Genomic DNA, 26,922 nt, shown 5'->3' with positions numbered 1-26,922 from the left:
CCCAACACTGTAACCATGTCCCACTGTCATATGTATGTGTATACATATATATATACATATAATGTGTATATGTATGTATATATATATATAATGTGTGTGTATATACATGTATATATAATGTCTGTGTGTATATATTATGTAGGGGGGCGCTTTATTTCACTAACATTAATCACACCGCGTGTCAGTGTATTGAGCTGTGATAATTTATCACTGCTTAATAAATTGACATCTGTGTGTATCTGTGAATTTCTAGTACTGTAATCTCGTAAAGTCTCACGAGATTACAGTATTAGGGGCCGTTCTCCAGTGTTAGAAGCGTTTGTAGATCGCTTCACACCTTCAAGGGTGAAGCGATCTACTCCGCTTCATAAAGTGGCACACAGAGGAGAAAGATCTCCTATGTGAATGCCGGAGAATGAAGCAGTGAATAGATTTCACTGCTTCATAAAAGGACACCATAGAGAGATAGAGATATAGATAGAGATATGCCAATGGGTGTGAAGCCTCCAGACAGCGGCAGCAGGTGTCTCGCCAGGGAGCTGAGGAGGCGGAGCCAGAAGAAACCCCACACAGGGCAGATTGGAGGGAAAGCATTGCATGCATGGAAAATCTGTGTCCCTATTGGTCTCATTGTGTCAATGGTAAGTATTGACTGAGTGAGATAAGTGTATAATCGCAAGAGGCACCCACAAGCATGTGGTGTGTTCAGTGAAAGAAGAGCTGCTCATATGCAATATACCAAGCTTTGAACATCTCGGAGAGCACTTTTCAATCCATCATCCAAAAATGAAAGAGTATGGCACAGCTGCAAACCTACCAAGACATGGACGTCCATATAAACTGACAGGCTGGGAAAGGAGAGCAATAATCAGAGAAGCAGCCAAAGAGGCTCATGGTAAGTCTGGAGGAGCTGCAGAGATCCAAAGCTCAGGTGGGAGAATCTGTCCACAGGACAACGATTAGTCGTCTCTCCACAAATCTGGCCTGTATGGAAGAGTGACAAGAAGAAAGCCATAAGAAGTCCCATTTGAAGTTTGCGAGAAGCCATGTGGGGGACGCAGCAAACGTGGAAGAAGATACTCTGGTCAGATGAGACCAAAATTTTATTTTTTTGGCCTAAAAGTAAAACTCTATAGTCCCATACACACTATCAGATTTTCTGCTGATTTTTGTCTTCAGATTTACCAAAACCATGTAGTAGAAGGGCCGGCCTGATTGCATACAAATTGAAACTCCTAAGGTTTGTCCTCATATTATATGGTTTTGGTAAATCTGAAGGAAAAAAAATTAGCAGAAAATCTGATAGTGTGTATGGGGCTTTAGTGTGGCGGAAAACTAACACTGCACATCACCCTGAACCCATCCCTACTGTGAAACATGGTGGTGGCAGCATCAGGTTGTGGGGATGCTTTTCTTCAGCAGGGACAAGGAAGCTGGTCAGAGGTGATGGGAAGATGGATGAAGCCAAATACAGGGCGATCGCAGAAGAAAATCTGTAAGCCCTTGTACACACGGTCGGAGATTCCGACAACCAAATCCGTCGGAAGAAATTCCGACGGATTAATTCCGGAAGAGATGTTGCATACACACGGTCGGAGTAAGTTGTCGGAAAATCCGATTGTACATAACGTGATGACGTTATTTCGTTACGACGGGACTACGTTCAGGCTAGTAGCCAATAGCTTTGGTCTAGGAATTTGATCTGAGCATGCGTGGCACTTTGTCCGTCGGAGTAGGCTACACATGATCGGAGTATGTCCGATCGGAGCATTTTGTCGGAAAATTTTACCGGCAATTTGGAAAACTTGGTCCGTCGGATATTCCGATGGAAACAGTCCGATGCAGACCACACACACAGTCGGAATATCCGACAAAATGGTCCGATAGGACACATTCCGTCGGAATCTCCAACCGTGTGTACAAGGCTTAAGACCGGGGCGGAGGTTCACCTTCCAGCAGGACAACGACCCGAAACATCCAGCCAGAGCTACAATGGAATGGTTTAGATCAAAGCATATTCATGTGTTAGAATGGCCCAGTCAAAGTCCAGACCTAAATCCAAATGAGAATCTGTGACAAGACTAGAAAATTGCTGTTCACAGACGCTCTCTATCCAATCTGACAGAGCTTGAGATATTTTGCAGAGAAGAATGGGCGGAAAAAAAATTCTCACTCTAGATGTGCAAAGCTGGTAGAGACATCCCCAAAAAGACTTGCAGCCAAAGGTGGTTCTACAAAGTATTGACTTGGGGGGGCTGAATACAAATAACCCTCCCCCACACTTTTCATATATTTATTTGTAAACAAAAGGTTGAAAAACATTTATCATTTTCCTTCCACTTCACAATTATGAGCCACTTTGTGTTGGTCTATCACATAAAATCCAAATAAAATACATTTACGTTTTGGTTGTAACAAAATATGGAAAATTTCAAGGGGTGTGAATACTTTTTCAAGGCAATGTATATATCCTAACTATAAATTGTGTTTGTTTCCTTATCAGTAAAGATATGATCCTGTCCCTGTGGAACCAGCTGACGTGATATTTGTTTGGCAGTCCCAATGTCATGGCTGGAAATTGCAACAACGCTTTCCCATGCTGAGTTAAAGGGCACTGGTCGTGAAACAAAATACCTAAGTGAAAAGCCTCTGATGTAGGCTGGCATCTTGTAACACCAACCCCCCCCCCCCCAAATCCCCAACCCCGGTGTAAACTAATTTCAGAGCAGTGAAATACTGTATGTTGTAATACCAATGGCCCTCCTTCCCTGCCCTAGAATTAGTTTACAGTCCTGAATCGGGGAATGGCAGACAACATCTCCATGTCACCAGGGAAGAGCGATTGTCATTTATATCTATACTAACCTGCTGTAGCTCAACATGAGAAAAGAATGGCAGACGTCACTATCACTATCACTTCTGCCATTCTTTTCTCATGTTGAGCTGCAGCAGGTTAGTATAGATATTTTGGAAATTTTAGTTCTAGAGATGTGTTCAGGCTTATAAGAGAAAAGAAATGTTCATTTTTATGTCTTTTAACACTGGACTGGTCTGTTCACAATGATGAATTCACAGTTCTTGTAGAGTATTCCATCGCTCACCAATGAAATTGATAGAAAATGCTGTTGTCTACACCAACTAATCGGCTCTTTTCCTACAGGGGGAAATAGGTAGATTCTGGTTGCTATGGACATCCTCTTTTCCTACAGGGGGGAAATAGGTAGATTCTGGTTGCTATGGACATCCTCTTTTCCTACAGGGGGGGAAATAGATTCTGGTTGCTATGGACATCCTCTTTTCCTACACGGGGGAAATAGGTAGATTCTGGTTGCTATGGACATTCTCTTTTCCTACAGGGGGGAAATGGGTAGATTCTAGTTGCTATGGACATCCTCTTTTCCTACACGGGGGAAATAGGTAGATTCTGGTTGCTATGGACATTCTCTTTTCCTACACGGGGGAAATAGGTAGATTCTGGTTGCTATGGACATTCTCTTTTCCTACAGGGGGGAAATGGGTAGATTCTAGTTGCTATGGACATCCTCTTTTCCTACACGGGGGAAATAGGTAGATTCTGGTTGCTATGGACATCCTCTTTTCCAAGCTTCAGTCTACTTCCTTACACAGACAGCAAGTTGTGAGTTGACCTTTCCCACAAATTGCACAAGAGGTATTTTGTCTAAACAGGTTATATGAAGCCGTGTCTTCTAATCCTCATCACTATCTTCCTTCATCAGTAATATTTTTGGAATGTCTTTTGGTATTTCATCTCCCTGGTATTTACCTTGAAATGAAATGGAGAGATCCACAATCCCATAGAGTGGAGGGCAATTGCCTTTTGCAGAACTTTCTGCTCCAAATGATCCTGGAGTAGATTCAGAGTTGCCCTTTGCAGCTGGAATATACCCTTGAAAAGCAGAGGACTTCTTCAGGACACTTTTGCTAAATGACGGCCCTCTAGGGGTGCATGGCTTTGTAATCCTGGGGTTTTTCTCTTTGACTTGATTGTCTGGTGTTGACTGAGATAATGCGGTCCAATCTATACTGTTATCAGGGGTGAACTCAAATTTAAGTTTAGGGATAAAGATCGCATTTTCTTCTGTACTTCTTGTTAGTACCAGTACTCCCTGACTCCTCCTGATGACATCATTTCTCCTTGAAGAAATGTGTGACTTGGTGTCCTCTTGGCTACTAGATGCTCCTATGTCTGCTATATTTGAGGCTTGGCCAAAGTCCACACTGATTTTCTGTGCTAATAGGTTCTCTTGTACTGGTAATGGCACACACCGTTCATCTCTACCCTCTGCATCATTGGCACTAGGACTTTTTGATGTAATATTCTGACTGCTTGTTTTGACTCTAGGACTTTTCTTCAAGTGTTCATGACTTGATATGGCATCTTCTTGACTCTGTGATTTGGTGCTCACTTCTCCTTGTGTGTTGTGTAAAGCATTTGCTTGAGACTGGGTAAGGTCAGCAGATACAACCTCAGGATTAAGTCCTTCCGTTTCAAGGTTCTCCTTACTACTGAAGTGTAGTTCATAATCTGACTCGGTTTCGCCTTCTAAAAGTTGTCCTTGGATTTCTACTTTTTTCTTTGTTTCAAAATCTTCTTCTTTGACATCTTTATTAATATCCAAAATTCTTTCTTGAAAGGTCGGCATTTCCAGTTGGTCTCTATTTTTGGTTTCTTCTATGGAACTACCATCAATCCAAGCTGTCTCATCATGTTTGCTTTTCAATTTCTGGTTGGTAATAAGCTGGGGTGAAGTTTGAGGGTCATAGGTCTCTTGACCGATGTTGGATGAGCTGGATTCTGAACCATCTTTCTCACTAAGGACCAGACCATCTATTTGGTGGGTCAGCAACAGGTGGCTTTCATGATCTTCTGAGGTTTTGTTCTGTTTTGTAGATAGGTTAGTGTCCGGCCTGGAGAGAAGTAAAATAATTTTATGCATCACTAATTGTTACGTGTCATACAGTAAGTAGCAGAACAAAGATCAGATTGATGGTCCCATAGCACGCAGTTGCAAAAACAGGTTGGCCATAGAACTAGGGCTGAAACAACTAATCGATTAATCGACAACTGATCGATTATGAAAATAGTAATCGATTCATTTCATAATCGATCAGCCAGTAACATAATGGGGTTAAAAAAAACTAAAAATTAGCCCTTTACAGTACAAAAAGAGCAAATAATCGCTACTGTAAATTATACTTTCACAGTGCTACAGTAAAAAAAAATGAACCCCTTACAGTAGTGATTATCTGCGTTTTTTTGTACTATAAAGGGCTCATTTTAGTTTTTTTTAACCCCATTATGTTACTAAACGTCTTAGACCTGGTTCACATCTATGCGTTTTTTGGTGCTTTTTTGCAGAAACACACTACAGTTCATTTAACATGGTTTCCTATGGGACACATTCACATCTACACTTTTTTCAGCCGCTGCATATTTGAAAAGGGTTAGGGACTTTTTTTTTAACCCAAAATGGTGCTTTTTTGGTTCAATATACTTCAATGGAGAAGCTGCAGAAAACCATGTAATGCGTTTTTGCAGCAATTTTTTTTTTTTTTTTTAATCTGCCCAACAACAAATTGGTAAAAAACAAACAAACAGTATGTCTCTTCTAATAGCGTATATACAGTATATATCTTCTGTCTGTCATTCTCAGAGTGGATTTGATATTTTGCTTCCTAACCATATAATTGGTTGTTTATATTTACCACTGCATAGAGATATTTAAGAATAAAATTGCCTTTTTTTTAACTTTACATATTAACTAAATTATACACCACACTTTTTTTTTAAGGTTATTAATCGAAACAATAATCGGCCAACTAATTGATTATGAAAATAATCGTTAGTTGCAGCCCTACATAGAACTATCTGGGCAAGTTCAGTTTCATTCTACTTCCTGTCCCAATAAATAGGTTGGATCATCTCCCCTCTGATTGGACAATGAAGGAATACAGATCTCTTCTTTTCTGTACGCTTTCTTTACAATAAACAAGGGCCTATTGGCTCATAGTGATGCTGTCATGAGAAGCTTACAGGCGGTACTTCCTTCTATCCTATGTAAAGATACATGGAACTATTTTTTAAAAGTAATAACTCAAACTGTACATTTAAGCTGCAAGTGCCACTCGCCTGATTTTTTATTTATGCCACACAAAATGAACTCAAAAGAGAGACACTTTGTTGGCGCAGCTCCAAGGAATGCGGTAGAAACATCACAGCCATCCACAAGAGATATCAAAGCCATTAAATAGACTGAACCTATGCTTCGTACAAAATAGGCACAAGCTGAACATTATCTTTTGTTATATAATAAGTAAACTCTCTCACCGTCTTCTAGGAATTCCAGCGCTCTTCCTTGAAGGGGACACTTGTTTCACTGGAAATCTGAGAAGTGTTACGTACCTGGAGTTCAAAGAACGCTGCTTGCTGGCATGTTCCTGGTGAAGATAGGAGTGCAGCCTCGCCTCGCCTGCTCAAACATGCAGAAGAGTCAAAGGGAGAAAATATATGGGCTGTAAATTCTTCCTTCTCATTGATATTATAATTCCAAAGTAATATTAAAAAATTCCTACATTTAACTTATAACTTTATTTCACAGTAGCAATCAGCTGTTTGTGTAGCACCAACAATTACTCCTACTCCAGAGGGTCTTACACTCTAATGTCCCCACCATAATAATTGCCCACATATTCCAGAGAACACTGAACCATTCACATGACTTTCTGCATCAGAGAGCTTACACTCTTAAAGTGGTTGTATAGTCATTTTTTTTACTTTTACCTACAGGAAAGCCTATAACAGTGATGGCGAACCTTGGCACCCCAGATGTTTTGGAACTACATTTCCCATGATGCTCCAGTACACTGCAGAGTGCCAGAGCATCATGGGAAATGTAGTTCCAAAACATCTGGGGTGCCAAGCATCACTGGCCTATAATAAGGCTTACCTGTAGGTAAAAAAAAAAATCTCCTAAACCTGTACGGTTTAGGAGATATTCCCCTCGGTATGCACCGCTGACTGCAGCGGCGCATGCGCACAAGGGGATTCTCAGCTGAAAGCCCGGCAGGCGCCGGACCCTGCCGGGATGAAATCTCCCGCGCGCGTGCGCGGGAGTGACAATATCGCAGCTCCGGCCACTCACAGCGCCGGAGCCGCGATACCCGGAAGAAACACAGAGGGAACATGTTAGCTCCCTCGGCGTGGATCGGGCCAGATGTCGGGGCCTCGTTCTAAGGTAAGCATTTCATAATGAGCTAGTATGCGGTGCATACTAGCTCATTATGCCTTTTCCTTTGCAGGTGGCAAAAAAACAAAACAAACATTAGCGGGTATACAACCGCTTTAAGTCTCACCACTGTCATATGCTAGTATATATTTATACAGCTCTAGCACATTCTGTAGTGCTGTGTATATATACCCCATGCACCAGAGGAGCTTACACTCTGTTTCCACAACAGTCATGTATGTTTTTTTTTAGCTCTGATCTAATACACAGTGCTGTACAAAGCACACTGTTCCATTTACATTGGTATCTGCTTTGAAGTATTTTACACTCTAAATGTCTCACACTATTATTTTACATTAATAAAGCTCTGACATATTCCACAGTGTTGTACAGGGAATACTGAGCCATTTATACAAAACACCGGAGCTTACGCTCGAATTTCCCACCACAAGCACACACACTATTATTATAAATTTGTAAAGCTATTGATGTTCCACAGTGCTGTCCTATTCGTGACAATCTCTGCACCTTGCCCTCTAATGTCCCACTACATTCACACACTATTATTACTACCTAGCAGCGCTTCTGGGATTTGGGTAGCAACAGCCCCAGCTCAGAATCAAACTTTAAAGTGATTGTAAGGGCTTGCTTTTATTCCTATGAAAATAACAAACATGTTATACTTACCTGCCCTGTTGCAGTGGATTTGCACAGAGCAGCCCAGATCCTCCTCTTCTTGGCCCCCTTCTGTGCTCCTGGCCCCTCCCTCCTGCAGGAAGCAGCTTGCTATGGGGGCATCCAAGCCGAGTCACAGCTCCATGTGTCCATTCAGACATGGAGTCCCAACCCCTCTCTCCCCTGATTGCTGGGGCGGCCCCCCCTCCAGGCAGTCAAAAAATAATTTATTTATATATATATATATAATTTTTTTTTTTTTTTTTAAACTGGCCCTTTATAAAAAAAAAAAAGTCCTTAAGTGCACTGTGTTCGGACGCTGGACACAGTCCGACGCCGGACACATTGCACCTATGGGAAGCGCCACGTCTATGTAATCATGAGATTGCAGACATGGCGCTTAGTTTGTGGACGTTTAGCCCGCCTTGCGGCGCTTTGTGAAGCGTCGAGTAGCTTCCGCCCGTTCGTAGTATATATTACTATGGCTGGGTGGTTTGATTGACATCTGAGATGATGTCACTTCCTGTTTTCTCTCTCCAATTGCGCCCAGGAGAGAGGAACCAGGAAGTATGAGGAGACATCGCTGGAGAGGACAACACACTGCAAGGTAAGTAAGGGGGGGTTTGATGTGAGGCCGCTGCAACTTGGTGACACATAATGCTGCAACTTGGTGGGACACATGCTGCTGCAATTTGGTGGTGACACAGGCTGCTGCAATTTGGTGGTGACACAGGCTGCTGCAATTTGGTGGTGACACAGGCTGCATTTGGTGGAACACAGGCTGCATGCAAGGAGGGACTCCGCTGGGGACACCTGGTGGCAGGCGACGTGGCTAGTGACAGGCTCAGGGCTCCCACTGATTCTGCATTATGGTGAGTTGAATTATTTCATTTTATATTACAATGTTATAATAGAAATAATGCGCTTCAATCATCTTGACAGCATAACAACCATGGTCCTGGTATGATTGAAGTGCTAACACCAGGGGTTTGGAATATCTTTATCAGCTGATTGTTAAACTTTCTAGAATACACATATTTCTATTGTTGTGTAGGATCTGGGCCTGCTGTCCCTCCATTCCTCTCTCCCTCTCCCTCTGTCCCTCGTTCATCTCAGACACTAACCACACCACCTTAGAGCCACGTCCACTATTTAGCTGAAACCACGCCTGTTGTCACCAAGTGGGAGGGGTCAAAAAGGAAGGGCGGGGTCTGGCACCCCCCCCATCCTAAAACTTCACCAGCCGCCACTGCCTGATTGGCTAGCTGAGTTTGACAGCAGTGGGAGCCAATGGTGCCGCTGTTGTGTTTCCGCCAATCGGGAGAGAGAATCTGGACAGCTGAGACACTCGTGGACAGAAAGGGACCTCAGGTAAGTGTTAGGGGGCTGCTGCACACAGGTTTTTTTTTTATCTTAATGCATAGAATGTATTAAGATAAAAAACCTTCTGCCTTTACAACCACTTGCCGACCAGCCGCCTTCATTACACTACGGCAGGTCGGCTCGTTCCCGCAAACCGCCGCAGCTATGCATCGGTCCCTTTAACAGCTATAGTGGGCGTATGTGCCTGCTGCACGGCGGGGGAGCTGATGCATGTAGCCGCCGATGTCCGCTTGCAACCCGCGATCGCTCCACAGAGAGGCAGAACGGGATTTGTCAATGTAAACAAACAGATCCTGTTCTGTCAGGGGAGTACGAATGATCGTCTGTTCCTAATGAGTCAGTCCATTCCCCCCACAGTTAAAAACACCTCCAAGGGAACACGTTTAACCCCTTGACCGCTCCACAGTGTTAACCCCTCCCCTGCCAGTGTCATTTATACAGTAAACCGTGCATTTTTATAGCACTAATCCCAAAAAAGTGCTAAAATGTCGCAGTTCCACTAAGACCCCTTTCACACCAAGGGCGTTTTGCAGGTGCTATAGCGTTAGAAATAGCGCCTGCAATCCGCCCTCGAACTGCTGCACCGTTGTCTCCAGTGTAAAAGCCCGATGGCTTTCACACCGGAGCGATGCGCTGACAGGACGTCAGGAAAAGTCCTGCCAGCAGCTTCTTTGGAGCGGTGAAGGTGCGGTGTGTTTACCGCTCTTCCACCGCTGCTCCCCATTGAAATCAATGGGGCAGCGATGCAATACCGCTGGCAAAACGCCACTATTGCAGCGTATTGCGGGCGGTTTTAACCCTTTCTCAGCTGCTAGCGGAGGTAAAAGTGCCCCGCTAGCGGCCAAAATGCACTGCAAATCCGACGGTAAAACGCTGCTAAAAGTAGCGGCATTTTACCGCCGACACTATGGGCACGGCAGCGTGAAAGGGGTCTAAAAATCACTGATCACCACCATTACTAGTAAAAAAAAAAAAAAAAGTAAATAAAAATGGCAGAAATATATTCCCGATTTTGTAACTTTTGCGCAAACTAATCAATTTTTTTTTTTAACCAAAAATATGTAGAAGAATACATATTGACCGAAACTGATGACATTTGTTGGGTTTTTTAATAATATTTATTTTAGCAAAAAGTTAAAATTATTGTTGTTTTTTGTTTTTTTCTAAATTTTCAGTTTTTTTTGGTTTATAGCACAAAAAATAAAAACCGCAAAGGTGATCAAATACCACCAAAAGAAATCTCTATTTGTGGGGGGAAAAAAAGCACGTCAAATATGTTTGGGTACAGCATCGCACAACAGCGCAATGGTCCGTTAAAGCAAAGCAGTGCCATATCGCAAAAAATGGCCTGGTCAATCAGGGGGGAAATTGTCTGTAAGTGATTAAGCTATGCCAGATAACCGTGAGCTATGGAAATTATCATAATGCTTTATTACAAAGCTGAAACAGCATGTTTTCTTCACAGATCTTTACAAATGACCTAAGTCTCACACCAAAGTCATTATTGGATATAGAAGAAAAAAAAATTTTTTTTTCTTGAACTCCCCCCATTGCAGTACCTGACTCAATAGGCATAGCTGCTGCTAGGGCGGTCAAATTCTTCACTTTCTCAGGGTCCAAAAGTTTCAACCTGGTAAACAATCAGAGAAAACATTACACAGCAAGAGGCAAGCTAACAGTGGGCTATGTATAATGCAGGATTTTGTCTATCCAGCAGCAACAGATTAAAGTGCAAACAACGAGCTGCAAATAGGCACTGCCCTCTCCCCCTCCCCAATTAATGAATTATAAAAAGTGCTTTGAAAGTGTGACATTAAGGCCTCATTCACACCGTGGTGTAGACGGCAGTTTTTCTGCACATGTTCTGCAAGGGCACAAAAAACCCCACAATTGTTCTCTCATACCACAACCTACTGATTTTTTTCTGCGCAGGAATCTGAAACGTGTATGCAGTTTTCTGCACGTTAAGGCTCCATGCACACTGAAGCTCAAAAAAGCTTTTTCTGGACGCCAGATTGCTGGCAGAAAAGGCTGGTTGAAAAACGTCCTTTTAACAGCGTTTTATACTAGCGTTTATGAGCGTTTTCAATAAAAATACACAGAGGACACTCCAAAAATCCCACAGTGCATTCCAAACTCCCACAATGCATTGAAAAAATAGAATGGCGAACACTAATTAACGCGCGTTTATGAGCATTTATCGGCGTTTGTCATTTTTTGGATGTGAAAAATGGCACTTTGAGCACGAATTTCTGGCGTTCAGAAAAAAGCCCATAAACTCCACTGCACTCACAGTGCCGGAGCAGTGATGACATCACTCCCGCGGCATGCTGCTAACGGCAATAGTGCGCCTGCGTGCCGCTGCGTGCCGCTGTCTACGGCGCATGCGCCGTAGACAGCTGTGACTGTCTTTTGGTAAATATCTCCTAAACCGTGTAGGTTTAGGAGATATTTCTTGGACCTACAGGTAAACCTTAATCTAGGCTTACCTGTGGGTCAAAGTGGTTTGTAAGGGTTTACAACCACTTTAAGAAAGTGAATGTCCTCCCTAAGGCTTGATTCACATCTATGGCATTTTTAGTGTTTTTTGCATTTTGCAGATTTGCTCTACAGAACATGTTCAATAGGAACCCATGTTGAATGGACTGCAGTGCAAATCTGCAAAATGCAAAAAGCACTAAAAATGCCCTAGGTGTGAATCAGGCCTAAGAATCAATCTCACAAGATACCTGCCATTAACTTTGTTAGAAACTTTCCTCTCCGTTTCTCTGTAACTAATTTCAGGTTGTTGGTTTAAACCTGACTTCAAGGCTGAGACACATCACCTATGATTACCTTGTTCAATGAGACTGTCCTAACTGGCAACTGATTGGAAAGGGGATGGTATTTGGTGAAGCCTATCCTTTGGCCCCTTTCACACGGAACTGTCTATTTTGATGGACTTGTTCAGCGGGGGAATCGATCCATTGATCTCCGCTAAGCAGTCGGAAGACAGGTCTGTCCCCACTCACTGTTCGGAGATGGACCCGTCAGAGCCCCGCTGTCCTCTATAGAGATCGGGTGAAAATGGATCTGCGTGTACATTTTCATCCGATCCGCCAGGCGGATTGAAAATAGGTTTTCCATCCATCTGTATTTGGCGGATCGGATATCGCTGGATATCAGCAGACATGTCACAGCTGACATCAATAGCTCCATAGAAGTGCATGAAGCATCCAATTAAGTCAACCTGAAAAACGGACAGGTGGACCTGATGGGACAGAATGTGGGAAAGGGCCCTTAAAGTACAACTAAAGTCCAAACTTTTTTTTTTCGTTTTGGACAGAATGGATATGGATTAGAACAGCTGTCAGTTTTTATTGCTATCTGTGCCTTCGTTAGGGAGATTCACCCTCTATAATTGTCCTGTTTACTTTTCTGGGGACAAAAATTTGGGATTTTCTTTTACTTTCAGTGATAATAGTAATTGAGCGGAAATCTTCCAAAGGGTCCCCAGGGATTCCCTTAATTTGCAGGGATTTCATCTAACTTCCTGTTTGGCTATGTGACAGGAAATTAAGGGAAATCTCTGCAATGGGACATGGATGGGGGAAAAAAAAAACCTGATGGTGGTTATAACCCTCCCTTAAGCCCTGTACACACAATCATAAAATCGTACTTAAAAAAAAAGGGGAAAGAGATAAACAATGGTGTGAGACCTTAACTGGACCTTAACCAAACCCCTGCATGTCCATGCTGTTGCTGTCTTACACTGGGATGAGCCCTGAAATCTCCCTGCGTTGCACTCATATCTTGCCATTGAAATCCCTGATTCAAAGATACCTTGCACTCACTTACCCAGCCTTCTTCATCCTGACTGGCACCATCATGTAGGTGGCCTGCCTCTGAGTGCGAGGCTGTGTTAAAGGAGCACTCTGCCTCTCTCTAGGCACCCCAAGACTCATACTGCATGCACCTTGCTATGGAAAACAGATACAATTCAACATAAAATTCAATAAAAGAAATGTAACAGGGATACATTTCAATCCGGTGATATGCAGTGGTATGTTAAAGTGTTACTAAACCCACAACAGTAAAACCAGTCTATATATGCAGCAAAGCATGCTTGTTGTACTCACTGTGGAACTTAAGGGGTTAATCCTCCGCATTGTGTAAAAAGGCTGCTTGATCTTGTATTCGCAGATCCTCCCCTCCCTGCACTGTCTACCTGGGGAAGGCCAGCTAACACAGGCCGACCTGCACATGCTCAGTTGTGTCTTTTATGCTGGCACAGTTACTTGTTCTCAGAGATAGCCAGGTCACATGATATTGGCATCACACATGTGGGCGTGTATACAGGCTGTAGTGAAAACCTCCTCCTACCTTAACTCTCAGCACTGGAGAAACTGTGCAGTTTATCACTGACCGTGGTATACAGATCATCCAAAAAGGTATATAGTGGCAATATTTTAATGTAAAAATAAGATTTATAAGCTGGGGGGGGGGGGGGGCGGATGAACTATTTTCATATTACTGGCTTTAGTGACACTTTAAGGCGTGTAGCCAGCTGCCAGGTGTTTCATTCAGCTCCAGATTCTTCTGCCTCCCTCTTCCCCATCTACACTGTCATGCTGGAAGCCAGAGCAGCCTGTGTAAAATCCTCTTCTCATGCTGGCTGTGCTGCAGCTCTGTGTGAGACTCTCCCCCACTCACCTCTCCCTTCCTGGCAGCAGAGCAAAGGACCAGTCAGGGAGCGGGCAAGCTAGCCAAGCCATCTCACAGACTGTAATGCACAGCGCTTGGGATCATGGGAGATAAAGGTCAAGAAAATATCTCAATAATGCAGGAATTGACTTTCATAACTACAAATCCATATAGATTTTTAGACTCAAGAGGAGCTGAAGGAGGATTTACAGTACATTACCTGGACAGGGCTTTTACTGCCTGGACAAGGATGACAGAGGACCTCAGTATGTCAGGTCCTGGACCCTGGGGAGCCCAGCTGGAGGGAACTGGATCCTGTGACTGGGGGTTGAGAATGCTGGAGGCAGCACCACATCGGCTGCAACAGCAACACCCGTGCCACTGCAAAAAAGAGGCTGAAGCATCCATCCACTACCTGCAATCACCTCTCCTCACTGGAGGCTGCGGGGAGAGGCTAAGGCTGGGTTCACACTGAATTTGCATGCGGCTCGCAGCAGGAGTCGGGGGCGTCCCTGTTCTCCATTTTAGGGACGATTCAAGCCTGAATATTTGTCAAAAAAAGACACTCACTGAAATTTTCAAGTGGGGACACTAGTTCTAAGGGCCTGGGACAGGGGCTATAACCCTCCCTTACTGTATCCAAAATGAAAAAAAAAAAAAAGTGTTGCCTATTGTTCTACTTTAAGCACAAATTTCTGATAATTTTATGGAGAGGACTATGAAGATATAACCATGCCAATGGTGCAGCAGAAAACATAACACAGGGAGGAGGATTTGTGGTCCAGGATGATAGGACAGTCAAAATTAGAAGCGGTCTCCCCACAGTTGCAGAATGCCGGCTGCCTGCATACTGGAAGCAGTGTGGCCACTTTATAGGGGTGCTAGACTAATTTGCCTCTCAGCCCAGTGCACTCCATAACAGTGTAGTGCAAGCTGGCGTGGACTCTTTCCATGCTGCCCCCTGCAAAGTTCTGCCCTAGTCCTGGGCCTTGTTGGTCTAGCCCAGGAAACAACGTTGAGTAGCGATACAAGTGATTTCTCAAACTGAAAACACTTTTCTTTTCAGGACTGAAACCTGTCCTCTTAGCCCCTGTACACACGGTCGGAGATTTCCACAACCAAAATCCGTCGGATTTTGCCCGTTGGATTTTGTCCGTCGGATCTTGTCCGAAACTGTTGCATACACACGGTCGGACAAAGTTGGCGAAAAATCCGATCTTTCAGAATGTGATGACGTAATTTCGTTACGATGGGACTACGTTCAGGCTAGTAGCCAATAGCTTTGATGTAGGAATTTGATCTGAGCATGCGTGGCACTTGGTCCAATCAAAATTCTCTACACATGATCGGAGTATGTCCGATCGGCCCAGTTGCTCGGGAAATATTTCCAACATGTTGGAAAATTGGGTCCGACGGAGATTCGGACGGAATCAGTCTGATGCATACCACACACAGTCGGATTATCTGAGGACACGGTCTGATAAGACGCATTCCGACGGATTCTCCGACCGTGTGTACAAGGCTTTAGGCAGATCTAATTGCCCTATAGGGCAAATCTGCCAGCCTTGAGACTTGGGCATGTCAATCTACACAAAGAATTATCATCAGGTAAGGTATAAAGAAGAAAATTTGTATGTAGTAGTTTTTCTTTATAGTTTTTTTATCTTTTCTTAGGCTGGATTCACACCTAGGGCAGTTTTAGTGCTTTTTGCATTTTGCAGATTTGCACTACAGTCCATTTATCATGGTTTCCTATGGAACACGTTCTGTAGTGCAAATCTGCAAAATGCAAAAAGCACTAAAAATGCCAATAGGTGTGAATCCAGCCTTAGAGAGGTTCTGGAAGGGAATGGACATGCTTGATCATTTCCATTCATTTTCAATTACAGTATGATAGTTTTCTCTCGTTTTTTTCATTTCAGTCTTTTTAAAGCACAGAAAATCTATTCAACGACAAAGTAACATTGTGGGTTTGTGGTACAATTTTAGAGGTAAATATATGTTTATTGTATATAACAAAAATAAAAGAACATTTGAGGTCAATTCTAACATCCAATGTCACATTTGTACAATATATAACGTGTCAAAAGTCAGTAGAATACAATACATATTGGGATAAGGTAATGATAAAGGTGTACACTTGAGCAGGGCCGTCTTTAATATTGATTGGACCCTGGGCAAAAATTTTCTTGGGGCCCCCCCCCCCATGCAATTTCACTCTCCACCTGCTCTGAGACATACAATAAATAGCAGCTAGACTTAAAACCAGTTTACTGTATCAGATCAGGCAGCAATTATGATTGGTTGCCAGAAATTACAGCATATCATTACTGCTTACTGACTGGTTGCTAGAGGTTAAAGACCAGATTAGTTGCTAGAGATTATAGCACATCATCTCCTCACTGCAGGGGAGCATGATATACATATGAATGCTGCCTTTATTTACATATCAATGCTGCCAGCCGCAACTATTTACCTAGTAATGCCGCCGTTATTTACATACGAATGCCGGTTATTTTCATGTAAACACAGGGTCTGCAAGTGAGTCATCTGTACACAACAATAGGGCAGAGCTGGGCAGCATTAGTAACAGCACTTCACACTGAGATATCAGGACACAACACAGGACTAAAACTCCAAGGGATAAGGGAATTTAAACTAGGATATTTGGCAAGTATGAGGCAGCTGCTTTGGGCCCCACAACAATGACAGGGCCCAGGGCAGCTGCCCCTTTTGCCCTGCCTTAAAGACTGCCCTGCACTTGAGTCATATGAAAATGGGCACGTGGAAGCCAAAAAAAAAGAAAATCGGGATCCAGGACCTGAGGTCTGTACATACCAGTATTGTAGATAAGGAAAAGTGGAGAGGAAAAAAAGAGAGGGATAAGAAAGAGTATGTAGGCAATTTTAACTCACAAACCAGCAAAACATAAGGGATCGTTGAAGGAAAAAGTTCTACCTGTATTAGAAAAGTAGCTGCAGAATCTGGCTGTATTCAGAAATACAAATTCTCTGAAATGACATCACCGGGTCAAATTGGAGCTCTGCTCATAAACACAAAGCTGGACCTGAAACCCTCTGACTGAAAATGACCTCTGACCTAGGGCATCTAATCTAGAACGCTCAGTGGGCAACAATAAAAGACTGTAATCTTGTATTATTTGCCCTCGTTAAGTCATTAGACTTGATTATCTATAGCTATGAAAGTATTATCTGAAGAGCCAAACAGATATTAATCATTGTCTTGCTTGCATACTAACCTTAACTGTAAGTGGTGGATTTGTAGCTGTTTTTCTCCCTGCTGGCAGTCGAACTACCGTGGCTGGTGCACTGGTACATGTGGGTTTATGAGATGGCAATCTGGAAATCACCTTTGCTTTGCTAGGAAAATAATTGTAAATGTCAAATATCATGTTTGTTAAACTTTTTCATGAAACAACAGTGACAGCACAGTAAGATAGGAAACTGTCAGCTATTTATTTATTTTTTCATATAAAAACCTTGCCTAAGAACAGTCTTTTAACCACATCTTCCGTGGCCGTGGAACAACAACTTCAAGTATGCTGGGTCGGTTGTGCTAGATTCTGTAGTTACACGAGTTCTGGACCTGCTATACTGAGTCCTTCATTAAGGCTTGATTCACTCCTATGGCATTTTTAGTGCTTTTTGCAGACTTGCACTACAGAACGTGTTCCATAGGAAACCATGTTAAATGGACTGTAGTGCAAATCTGCAAAAAACACTAAAAATGCCATAGGTGTGAATCCAGCCTAAGCCTTTCAATAGGATTTGGCTGCTCTGTTCACAGCAATTGCTAAGTGACAAAAAATTTAAAGCAACTGTCCATTCAAATCAAGGGTGTTTTTATCCTGGCATTAAAGCGGAGGTCCACCCTAAAGTGGACCTTCCGCTCATTGGAACCCTCCCCCCCTCCGACGCCACAATTGGCACCTTTCAGGGGGGAGGGGGGTGCAGGTACCTGTACAGTACAGGTATCTGCACCCACTGCCGGGATAGCTCTCTGCGGAAAGGGGCGTAGATCTACGCCCCTTTCCGAAAGTCCCCCGCTGCCTGCTGGGAAACACACAGATCCCAGAGGCAGCGGGGTCCATCCTTATTGCGCAGAGCGACTCGCGCATGCGCAGTAGGGAACCGGGAAATGAAGCCGAAAGGCTCCACTTCCTGATTCCCATACCCAAGATGGCGGCGGCAGCACCCGAGAGACGATCGAGATATTGGCTTCGGGTGCCGACATCGCGGGCGCGCTGGGCAGGTAAGTGTCCTTATTTTAAAAGTCAGCAGCTGCTGTATTTGTAGCTGCTGGCTTTTAAAAAAAAAAAAAACGGCAGAACTCCCGGCGGACTCCCGCTTTAAACATGTTTCTGTTATATGACCTTAAAATATCAGCTAAGACATACAGGAACTCTATTCTGTGTCATCTTTTGAAAGCAGCAAGAGCATGTATCCCGCTTAGATGGAAAAAGACATAACCACCTTCAGTGGGTATGTGGCTTAGGAAGGTGGAAGAGCTGAACAGATAAGAGGACATGGGGTGGGCAGGAAGACAGGAACAAGAAAATTATAGGGAGATATGGTCTCTCTGGTACCTTTTTATCAACTCAGATGAGGGAGAGACTCTCATTGTTGAGGACCTAGAGCAGCCTTTCCCAACCTATTCAACAAAGAGGGACCCTTGAAATAGTTCTCTGGTCTTGGGGAACCCCCTGCTAAAAATTAGAAATCTACAACTCATGATACATTAGTGTGATGGTCAGTGGGAATGAATGGTCCTTCCACTTGTGGTCATTGGGAAGAATTACCTCCTTACAGATAGCTAAAAAGATCAATGGCAGAGATTTCCAATGCTGAAGGAACCCCTAGCAACCTCTGGAGGAACCCTGGTTGAGAATCACTGACCTAGAGGGTTGAGGAAAATACACTGTGAGGTTGCCGAGACCTCGAGATGGGAAATTATGTATGTAACTGTGGGTGGACCCCGGGGAGTGGAGGGAAGAGAGATATTAGTAATATTATTGGTGGAAGAGATACTGTATTTTTCGTATATTTTTCTTTTTGGGGGGGGGGGGGGAGGTTGATTGGTGAATAACGTGTGTGGGGATGTGGGGAGCTTCCAAATGCAGTTGCACGAGCAAGGCCAAATATGGGATTAGAACATGGGAATTGAAGATCAGAGGGGAAGAGTTATGCCCCATACACACGATCGGATGATCTGACAACAAATGTTGGATGTGAGCTTGTTGGCGGAAAGTCCGACTGTGTGTATGCTCCATCGAACATTTGTTGGCGGACTTTCCACCAACAAATGTTGGCTAGCAGGTTCTCAAATTTTCCACCAACAAATGTTTGTTGTCGGACTTAACGAACGTGTGTACACAAGTCCGTCGGACAAAAGTCCACGCATGCTCGGAATCAAGTACGAGCTGGAGATATAACTAGCGTTTGTAATGGAGATATCAGGTACATCACTACGTTCGCAATTGTTGGCCAAAATTTGTGTGACAGTGTGTATGCAAGACAAGTTGTACCCAACATCCTTCGAACAAAAATCAAAGGTCTTGTTGTCGGAAAGTCCAATCGTGTGTACGGGGCATTAGAATGACTAAGGAGAGAGTTTGATAATAACCCCTCTGGTTAGGACATGATTGGTTTGTGATTATTTTTCTGTGACTAATGTGATCTTATGGATTGTTATCCTCTGAAATATAAAGAAAAGATTTAAAAAAAGAAAAAAAAAACCTGCTACCTAAATTTGTAATTGCCATTATTTTTATCCTCTTAAATGCCCAGATTTTGTACCTGCATAAAGTCTTCTTATGTACTGGGGCATGAAAGGGAGCCAACAAAGCCAATGTCATGCCCTGCAGCACTGTAAGAAAGCTTCTGACTCTGGCTATATGTGATTATAATATAGATATTATATATCGATATTATCTATATCTCACATTATTAAACTTGGGTTTGCCCATCAATGCCAAAGCAACACATTTACTTTATATTAGGGATGCACCAATACCAGTTTTTTAGAGACACTTTTTTTTTTTTTAGACTAATGAAAAATGATTACCGTTTCTTTATAATTATGAAGAACAGTTCCTCTGTGGCTTTTAAATCACGCTACTTCGGCACGATTTCAAAGTCGCAGTTCAATACGATTTGGACCTCAGATTTCATTGCGGCTTGCGACTTTAATTAACAGTCAATGCAAGTCCAAATGGAATCACAAAAGAGGTGTCACTTTCAGTATCAGCACATTTGTACGATTTTTGGTGCAACTCTACTTTAAAGTGATATTAAAGGCTTTTTTTTTTTATTATTAAAATAGAAAAGATGTTATACTCACATACCTGCTCTGTGCACCGATATTGCACAGAGCAGACCCTTACCTCCTCTTTTTCAGTTTTCTGTTGAAGCTCTCACACCTCCTCTTCTCTGACTGCCCCCTCAGCAAGCCATGGGCTGAGGGGGCACCCATGTGGGTGTGCTCCTGAGCCAGGCTATGTGTGTCCACAGTCCAAGCTCCCTTCTCACTGGATTTGACTGATAGCAGTAGGAACCAATGGCTCCTGCAGCTCTCAGAGTGTCCTGTGGGAAGAGATGGAGTGCTCTGTTTCAGCCAGGGACAGCACTGGATTGGCAGAGTGGACTCAGGTATGTGTTTGGGGGGGTTGGAGGAGGCGGGGCAGTTGCTGAAAAGTTATTTACCTTAGTGCACAGAAAAGGTAAAAAAAAAAAACCTTGGTGTTTGGAACCACTTTAGGTCCGGTTCACACCGCTGCGGGTGAGAGATCCGGATGTGATTCGCACCGCACTGCAGTGCAAATCACACCCGATCTCCGTAGCGATGCGAGTTCAGCCATACAGATAGTATACAGATAGTATGGCTGAATTCGCATCGCTCCCGCCGCAAACTCGCACGGGACCCTTTTTTTGGTCCGCAGCAGAATCGGATCGCATGGGTGTTCACACCATGCGATCCGATTCCTGTGCGAGTGTGCAGATCGCACTGCGATATGCGGACGGATCTGGGGGTGTCATTAACATTTCATTGACACTCCCAGCAGTCCGCATAGGGCAGTGTGAACTGCCGGCGGGAGGCATGGGATGCGGGAAAACGCAGCGGATTCGCGGCGTTCCCGCATCGCTATGGTGTGAACCTAGCCTTAAAGCTGGCCCCTGAAGCTGCACATTCTAACCTTCTCTTTGCTCCTCTGACTCCATCTGAGTGAGAAGCCTTGGGTAACTCCAAGTTGCTCTGGTAGGAGCTTACAGACAACTAAGAACTCTCTATCTGCATGTCATGGCATGAGTGCACGAGCGACCAAACACACACCATCGCTGTCATATAGAAGGAAACAGACTAAGCCCTCCATATCTGGAATTACAAATAATTTACCTTGCACTGGATATGGCTCCCGGATTTTTGTTAGATGAAACTTTACGCTCTTGCCTCTGTGTAGCGATTCTCTTTGCATATGGAGATAATACTCTTGCTGCTGAAGAATTTTTCATTTTGGCTGCACAATTTACACTCTGTAAAATACAAAGAAAAGTTGACGTCTGGACAGAAAAGCCTCCTCACCAGTGGCGTTCAGTCCCCACCCTAAATCCATACCAGGCCCTTATCCTCCCCCTCCCCCTCCCGAACCATACCAGGCCGCTTGCCCTCAACATGGGGAGGGTGCTATGGGGTCCCTCCCAGACACCTTGTCCTTGTGTTGATGGGGACAAGGGCCTCGTTCCCACAACCCTTGCCCGGTGGTTGTGGAGGTCTGGTTATTGCATATTATTGGAATGGAAAAGATATGCATAAATAAAAAGGGTAAATAAATTACTGTATTTATCGGTGTATAACACGCACTTTTTCCCCCTTAAAATGGGGGGGAAAGTCGTGGGTGCGTGTTATATGCCGATCCCCACTGTCTGTGAGTCTAAAAGACCGAGCACCGCCGAAAAAGACAGAGCGCCGCCGAAAAAGACCGATCGCCGCCGAAAAAGACCGAGCCGTCTGCTCGGCTCCGCTCGTAGTCATGGGCAAGGCTGCAAACTGCACTGAGCAAACTGGAAATGACACTGGCAAGCTGCAAATGACACTCTGCAAAGCTGCAAACAGCGCTGGGCAAGCTGCAAATGACACTGATCATTCTGCAATGATGGACAAGGCTGCAGATGCACACTGATAAGGCTGCATTGACGGCCATTTAAATGTAAGTTTTTTTTTTCCCTTAAACTTCCCTCCTAAAACTTTTTTCCTTAAAATGCCCTCCTAAACTTGGGGTGCGTGTTATACGCTGGTGCGTGTTATACCCCGATAAATACGGTATAGGTTTGAAATACAAGTTAAAACAACCACTATCCACATTACTATATAAAACAGAATATAGAGGTTGTTCTAAATCACAAAAATAGAGTCTACTTTTAATAGATCATTCAGTCTCAGGTCCAAAACCAGAGTCTGATCTCAGTCCTAACTATCTGAAATCTCTGGGTTGGATACTCAGCCTAGGAAGATTCTCCTAAAAACCATCAAGAAGATTACAGTACTTGGGTTATAGATACCATACAGAAGAGGGTATTCTTACCCCAGACAAGAATCAGTTCCATTGTTTTGTTTTAATTCAACTTATTAAAACAAAGGAAAATTCCTTCCTTCAGCTGTGCAGGAGATTTTTAGAGGAAATGGTGGCCTTTTTCAAGGCCGTCCCTTACGCACAGTTTTACTCAAAAACTGCTTCAAAACACCATCCTGTCTGTCTGGAATAAAAAAGATGCAGGCCTTGTTTGTTTCCAATACGCTTGGCTCCCAACATAAGTCAGAGCCTAAATTAGTGGTTGTTATCCAGAAAAAGGGAAAATCTTTATCCTGGAAGGTGTTAACAACAGATGCCAGCCTTCTAGGCTGGGGAGCAGCCCTGGAAGAAGATTCTGTCCAGGGGAGATGGTCCAGGTTAGAGGACCTTGCCTATCAACATTTTTGGAAGTTTTGGGCAGTACCTCTGGCCTTAGAATCTTGGAAGGTCAGACTACGGGACTGTCCTGTCAGGATTCAGTCTGACAAGGCTACGCAGTGGCTTACATCAATCACCAGGGGGGCACAAGAGGTTGTGCAGCCCAAAAAGAGGTGAATAATGTTCTAGCTTGGGCAGAACACAACATTCCTTGCCTATCGGCAATTTTCATTTTCTGGAATAGGGAGTTGGCAGGCGCACTACTTGAGTCGCCAACAATTATTTCCAGGAGAATGATCTCTTCACCCCATCTTCCTAGCGATATGTCAGAGATGGGGTATTCCGGACATGGACCTATTCGCATTCAGATTCATCAACAAAGTCAACAACATTGTGTCGAGAACAAGGGGTCCACTAGCAGGCGAAACAGACACATTAGTCTTCCCATGGGATCAGTTTTCATTGATCTATGCATTTCCTCCAGTTCTGCTACTTCCGCGCCTTCTCCGCAGGATTAAGCAGGAACGAAAGGAGGTGATTCTGGTGGCCCCAGTGGATCCTAGAAGATCTTGATTTACTGAGATCATAAAGATAGCAGTAGGAGTCCTTGAACCCTACTCTTTAAAAGATTGTGGGTGATCGGTAGTGTCTACTCTGATTAATGCCAGGAATCCGGCTTCCAGAATCACTTACTAGAGAGTCTGGAAGGCATATGTTTCTTGGTGTAGATCCAGGGGTTGGCACCCCAGGAAGTATGTCATAGGCAGGATCCCTGATTTCCTGCATATGGGATCTGAAATGAAGCTGGCCTTGACTTCTATCAAAAGCCAGATCCCGGCCTTGTAGTGTTTTTCAAGGGCCTCTTGCTTCCCAATCTTAGGGCATAGCTTATTCAGGGGGTAACACAGATTATTCTCCCTATCAAGGCACCTCTAATTCCTTGGGATTTAAATTTGGCCTTATCGGCTTTGCTGAATCAGCCGCTTGAACCTTTACAAAAAATGTCCTTGGTTCTTTTGACAAGAAATGTAATCTTTCTGGATGCCATTTCTTCTGCTAGAAGAGTATCGGAACTAGCGGCTCTGTCTTGTAAAGAGCCATATTTGATCATGCATAAGGATGAGGTGGATTTATGTCCTCATCCTGAATTCCTACCAAAAGTGGTAACAGGTTTTCATTTAAACCAAGATATTATTCTTTCTTCTTTCTCCCCAGAGCCTTAATCTAGGGAAGAGAAGGTACTACATTCTCTTGATGTAGTAAGAGTGATCAGAGTCTATTTAAAGGTGACTGCTCAGGTTTGCAAAACACATGTGAGGGTCCAAGATGTGGACAGGCAGCGTCAAGATCCACCATTTTCCAAAGGGATTCGTCAAGTGATTGTTCAAGCTTCAGCTTAAAGAAGAAAATTCTTTGTTCTCATGTTAACAGCACACTCATCCAGGGCAATTAGTGCCTATTGGGTGGTGCATCATCAGACCTCTATGGCTCAGATCTGTAAGGCTGCGACTTGCTCTTCGGTTCATACGTTTATCAGATTTTATCAAATCAATATTAAAGGTCATGAGGATATTGCCTTTGGGCGCAGTATACTGCAAGCTGCAGTATGAGTCCTCTGGCCCCCTGTTTTTTGTTGTGTCCCCCCCCCCCCCTTCAGTTGCCATTGCTATGGGACATCCCACATAGTAATTACTATGGCTCTGTGTCCCCTGATGTAAGAAAAGAAAATAGGATTTTTAAAACAGCTTACCTGTAAAAATCCTTTTCTTTGATGTACTTCAGGGGACACAGAGCTACCCCCCTTCTTGGTATACACTTGTATTACTTGGCTACAAAACTGAGGACTCCCAGTAATGGGAGGGGTTATATAGAGGAGTACACGCCTTAGGGGCGTGCCAGTGTCCAGCACCTGTCGGTCCAAAATAACCCACATAGTAATTACTATGGCTCTGTGTCCCTTGATGTACATCAAAGAAAGGGATTTTACAGGTAAACTGTTTTAAAAACCCTATTTTTTTTTTTTTTAAGAAATTAATCCCCCTAGCATTTTTAGCTGTAGCAATCTTGAGAAAGAGCAGATGATTCATGTAGCATTTACTTCCTAGAATCTGCTCTTAGCTCAGGTATTCAGATACAAGGGAGTGCTGAGAGAACCCCTTCTCCCCTCTTCCAGATAAAAGAAAACAAAAATGCAGACGAAGACTCCTGGGATGTATGACATCATTTTGGCCTAAGCCAGAAACCAGGAAGTAACTGAAGAAACATGAAAATAATTAAATAAATAATAAAACTAGTAAATATGAGATACAGTAATACCTTGAAATACGATCATAATTCGTTCCAGAAGCATGCTTGTAATCCAAAGCACTCCTATATCAAAGCGAGTTTCGCCATAGGAAATAATGGAAACTCAGATAATTCGTTCCACAGCCACTGCTGGTCTATACAGAACTGTATGTGGCCAGAGGGGCAGGGCGCCGGTGTATGCAGTATCGCATGTGGCCAGAGGTACGAGGGTGCCGGAGACAGTAGGGAATGGTGTACAGGCACACAGATATATTGACAGATCTGAAGGAGACCTGCATGAGATCAGCGGTGTGGTGATCCCTGGTGCAATGCTTTGCAGGCTCCAAAAAAAAATAAAAAATCCACATTTTTTTTTTACCTGCAAAAAATATGTGCAATTATTATTTTTTACAAAAAGTGAACATATCCTTTTTAGCCTAACTGGCCACAAACATAAATAAATTATATATATATATATATATATATATATATATATATATATATCTATATCCTTGCAGTGTCCCTCCCCCGATCCCTCAGAGTGGGGGATGGGGTAGTTAATAATACCTGTTTCTCGACCCCCTAGAAATACCCAGCATTTAACCCTTGCAGTGTGGCGGGGGGCACTACGGGGGTAGATGTCTTCTCATTCCTGAACTTGGCCTTTAAAATGATACAACAAACCATCTCTAAGCCCTTGTACACACGGTCGGACATTCCGACGGAAAATGTCCGATCGGACCGCGTTGTCGGATAATCCGACCGTGTGTGGACTCCGTTTCCGGAATGTCCGACCAACAAAGTTTGAGAGCTGGATATAAAATTTTCCCACGACACCATCCGACTTTGTCCGATCGTCTGTAGAGAATTCCGATCGGACAAAGTGCCGCACATGCTCAGATCAAAGTACGAGAGCACAGCTATTGGCTACTAGGCTGAACGTGGTCAGCGTTGAAAGCAAAGGAAAGTCATCACGTTCCGAACCATTGGATTTTTCCGACAACTTTGTCCGACTAGTTTCGGACAAGATCCGTTGGAGAAAAAAAAAATCTGACGGATTTTGTGGTCGGAATGTCCGACCGTGTGTACAAGGGCTAACACTTTTACAGATGATTGCAGGAAAAATATTGCTTCCCACAATAAATTTCAATATTATTATTATTATTATTGATTTATATAGCGCAGTTTACGCAGCGCTTTCCAATGTAGAGGGGGGGACAGCACAATTACAGTACAGTTCAATACAGGAGGGCCCGGCCCGTAGAGCTTACATTCTAAAGGGAAGTGGGTGGTGATAAAAAAGGTAATAGAACGATAATGATTATATTTTTGTATGGGGGAAGGGTGTATCGCCCCTCTCACCGCCTTAGAACTCTATAGCACTGATTACAGGTTGCACTGAATGCAGTTAAACTTGCTAGAAAATGTGCCCCATGTACGGACCCCCCACGAGTATTATGCCCCCCAAGCTGGCAGCATAAAGAACCCCAGCCCCCTCCCCCCCCCCCCGTATGTCTTACCTGCTCAGGCCGCTCCGCGTGTTCCCCCCGGACCCCCATATTGTCCCGCTTCTCCTCGCAGGCCGCCATTCAGCGTCCTGCGTCTCCTAGGCAACCAGGCACAGCGAGGATCGCTGCATGGAGGATAGAGAGCGCCGAGCGCATCGATCCGGGATCAGCACCC

General features: G+C 43.7%; 1 protein-coding gene across 2 annotated transcripts; it reads right to left on the bottom strand.

Annotated features, from left to right (window-relative positions):
* Positions 1-144: 144 nt before the first annotated feature.
* LOC143959358 (uncharacterized) lies at positions 145-26,887 on the bottom strand. Of its 2 annotated transcripts, none has more exons than XM_077468019.1 (7): positions 26,760-26,887; positions 21,402-21,538; positions 17,248-17,368; positions 13,143-13,264; positions 10,865-10,935; positions 6,350-6,491; positions 145-4,929 (listed from the first exon to the last, which is right to left on the bottom strand). In XM_077468019.1, exons 1-7 carry the CDS (start codon positions 26,826-26,828, stop codon positions 3,708-3,710), a joined length of 1,884 nt encoding a protein of 627 aa, XP_077324145.1. In that variant the 5' UTR covers positions 26,829-26,887; the 3' UTR covers positions 145-3,707. The 2 variants fall into 2 exon arrangements, with proteins under 2 accessions (XP_077324145.1, XP_077324146.1); XM_077468020.1 differs by having other exon boundaries at positions 6,425-6,491.
* Positions 26,888-26,922: the final 35 nt, after the last annotated feature.

The sequence above is a fragment of the Lithobates pipiens genome, unplaced genomic scaffold (assembly GCF_037356315.1).
Source record: "Lithobates pipiens isolate NorthernLeopardFrog02 unplaced genomic scaffold, aLitPip1_a1.2 Scaffold_11, whole genome shotgun sequence".
Taxonomy (NCBI): Eukaryota; Metazoa; Chordata; class Amphibia; order Anura; family Ranidae; genus Lithobates; species Lithobates pipiens.
Note: the sequence above shows the minus strand (reverse complement) of the source record. Positions and strands in the feature narration are given on the sequence as shown.

Coding starts and splice junctions, on each gene's coding strand:
- LOC143959358 (XM_077468019.1), bottom strand. CDS start 26,828: ATGGCGGCCTGCGAGGAGAAGCGGGACAATATGGGGGTCCGGGGGGAA. Junction 21,539..26,759: donor ACGCGGAGCGGCCTGAGCAG/GTAAGACATACG, acceptor TGTATTTTACAG/AGTGTAAATTGTGCAGCCAA. Junction 17,369..21,401: donor GGAGCCATATCCAGTGCAAG/GTAAATTATTTG, acceptor TTATTTTCCTAG/CAAAGCAAAGGTGATTTCCA.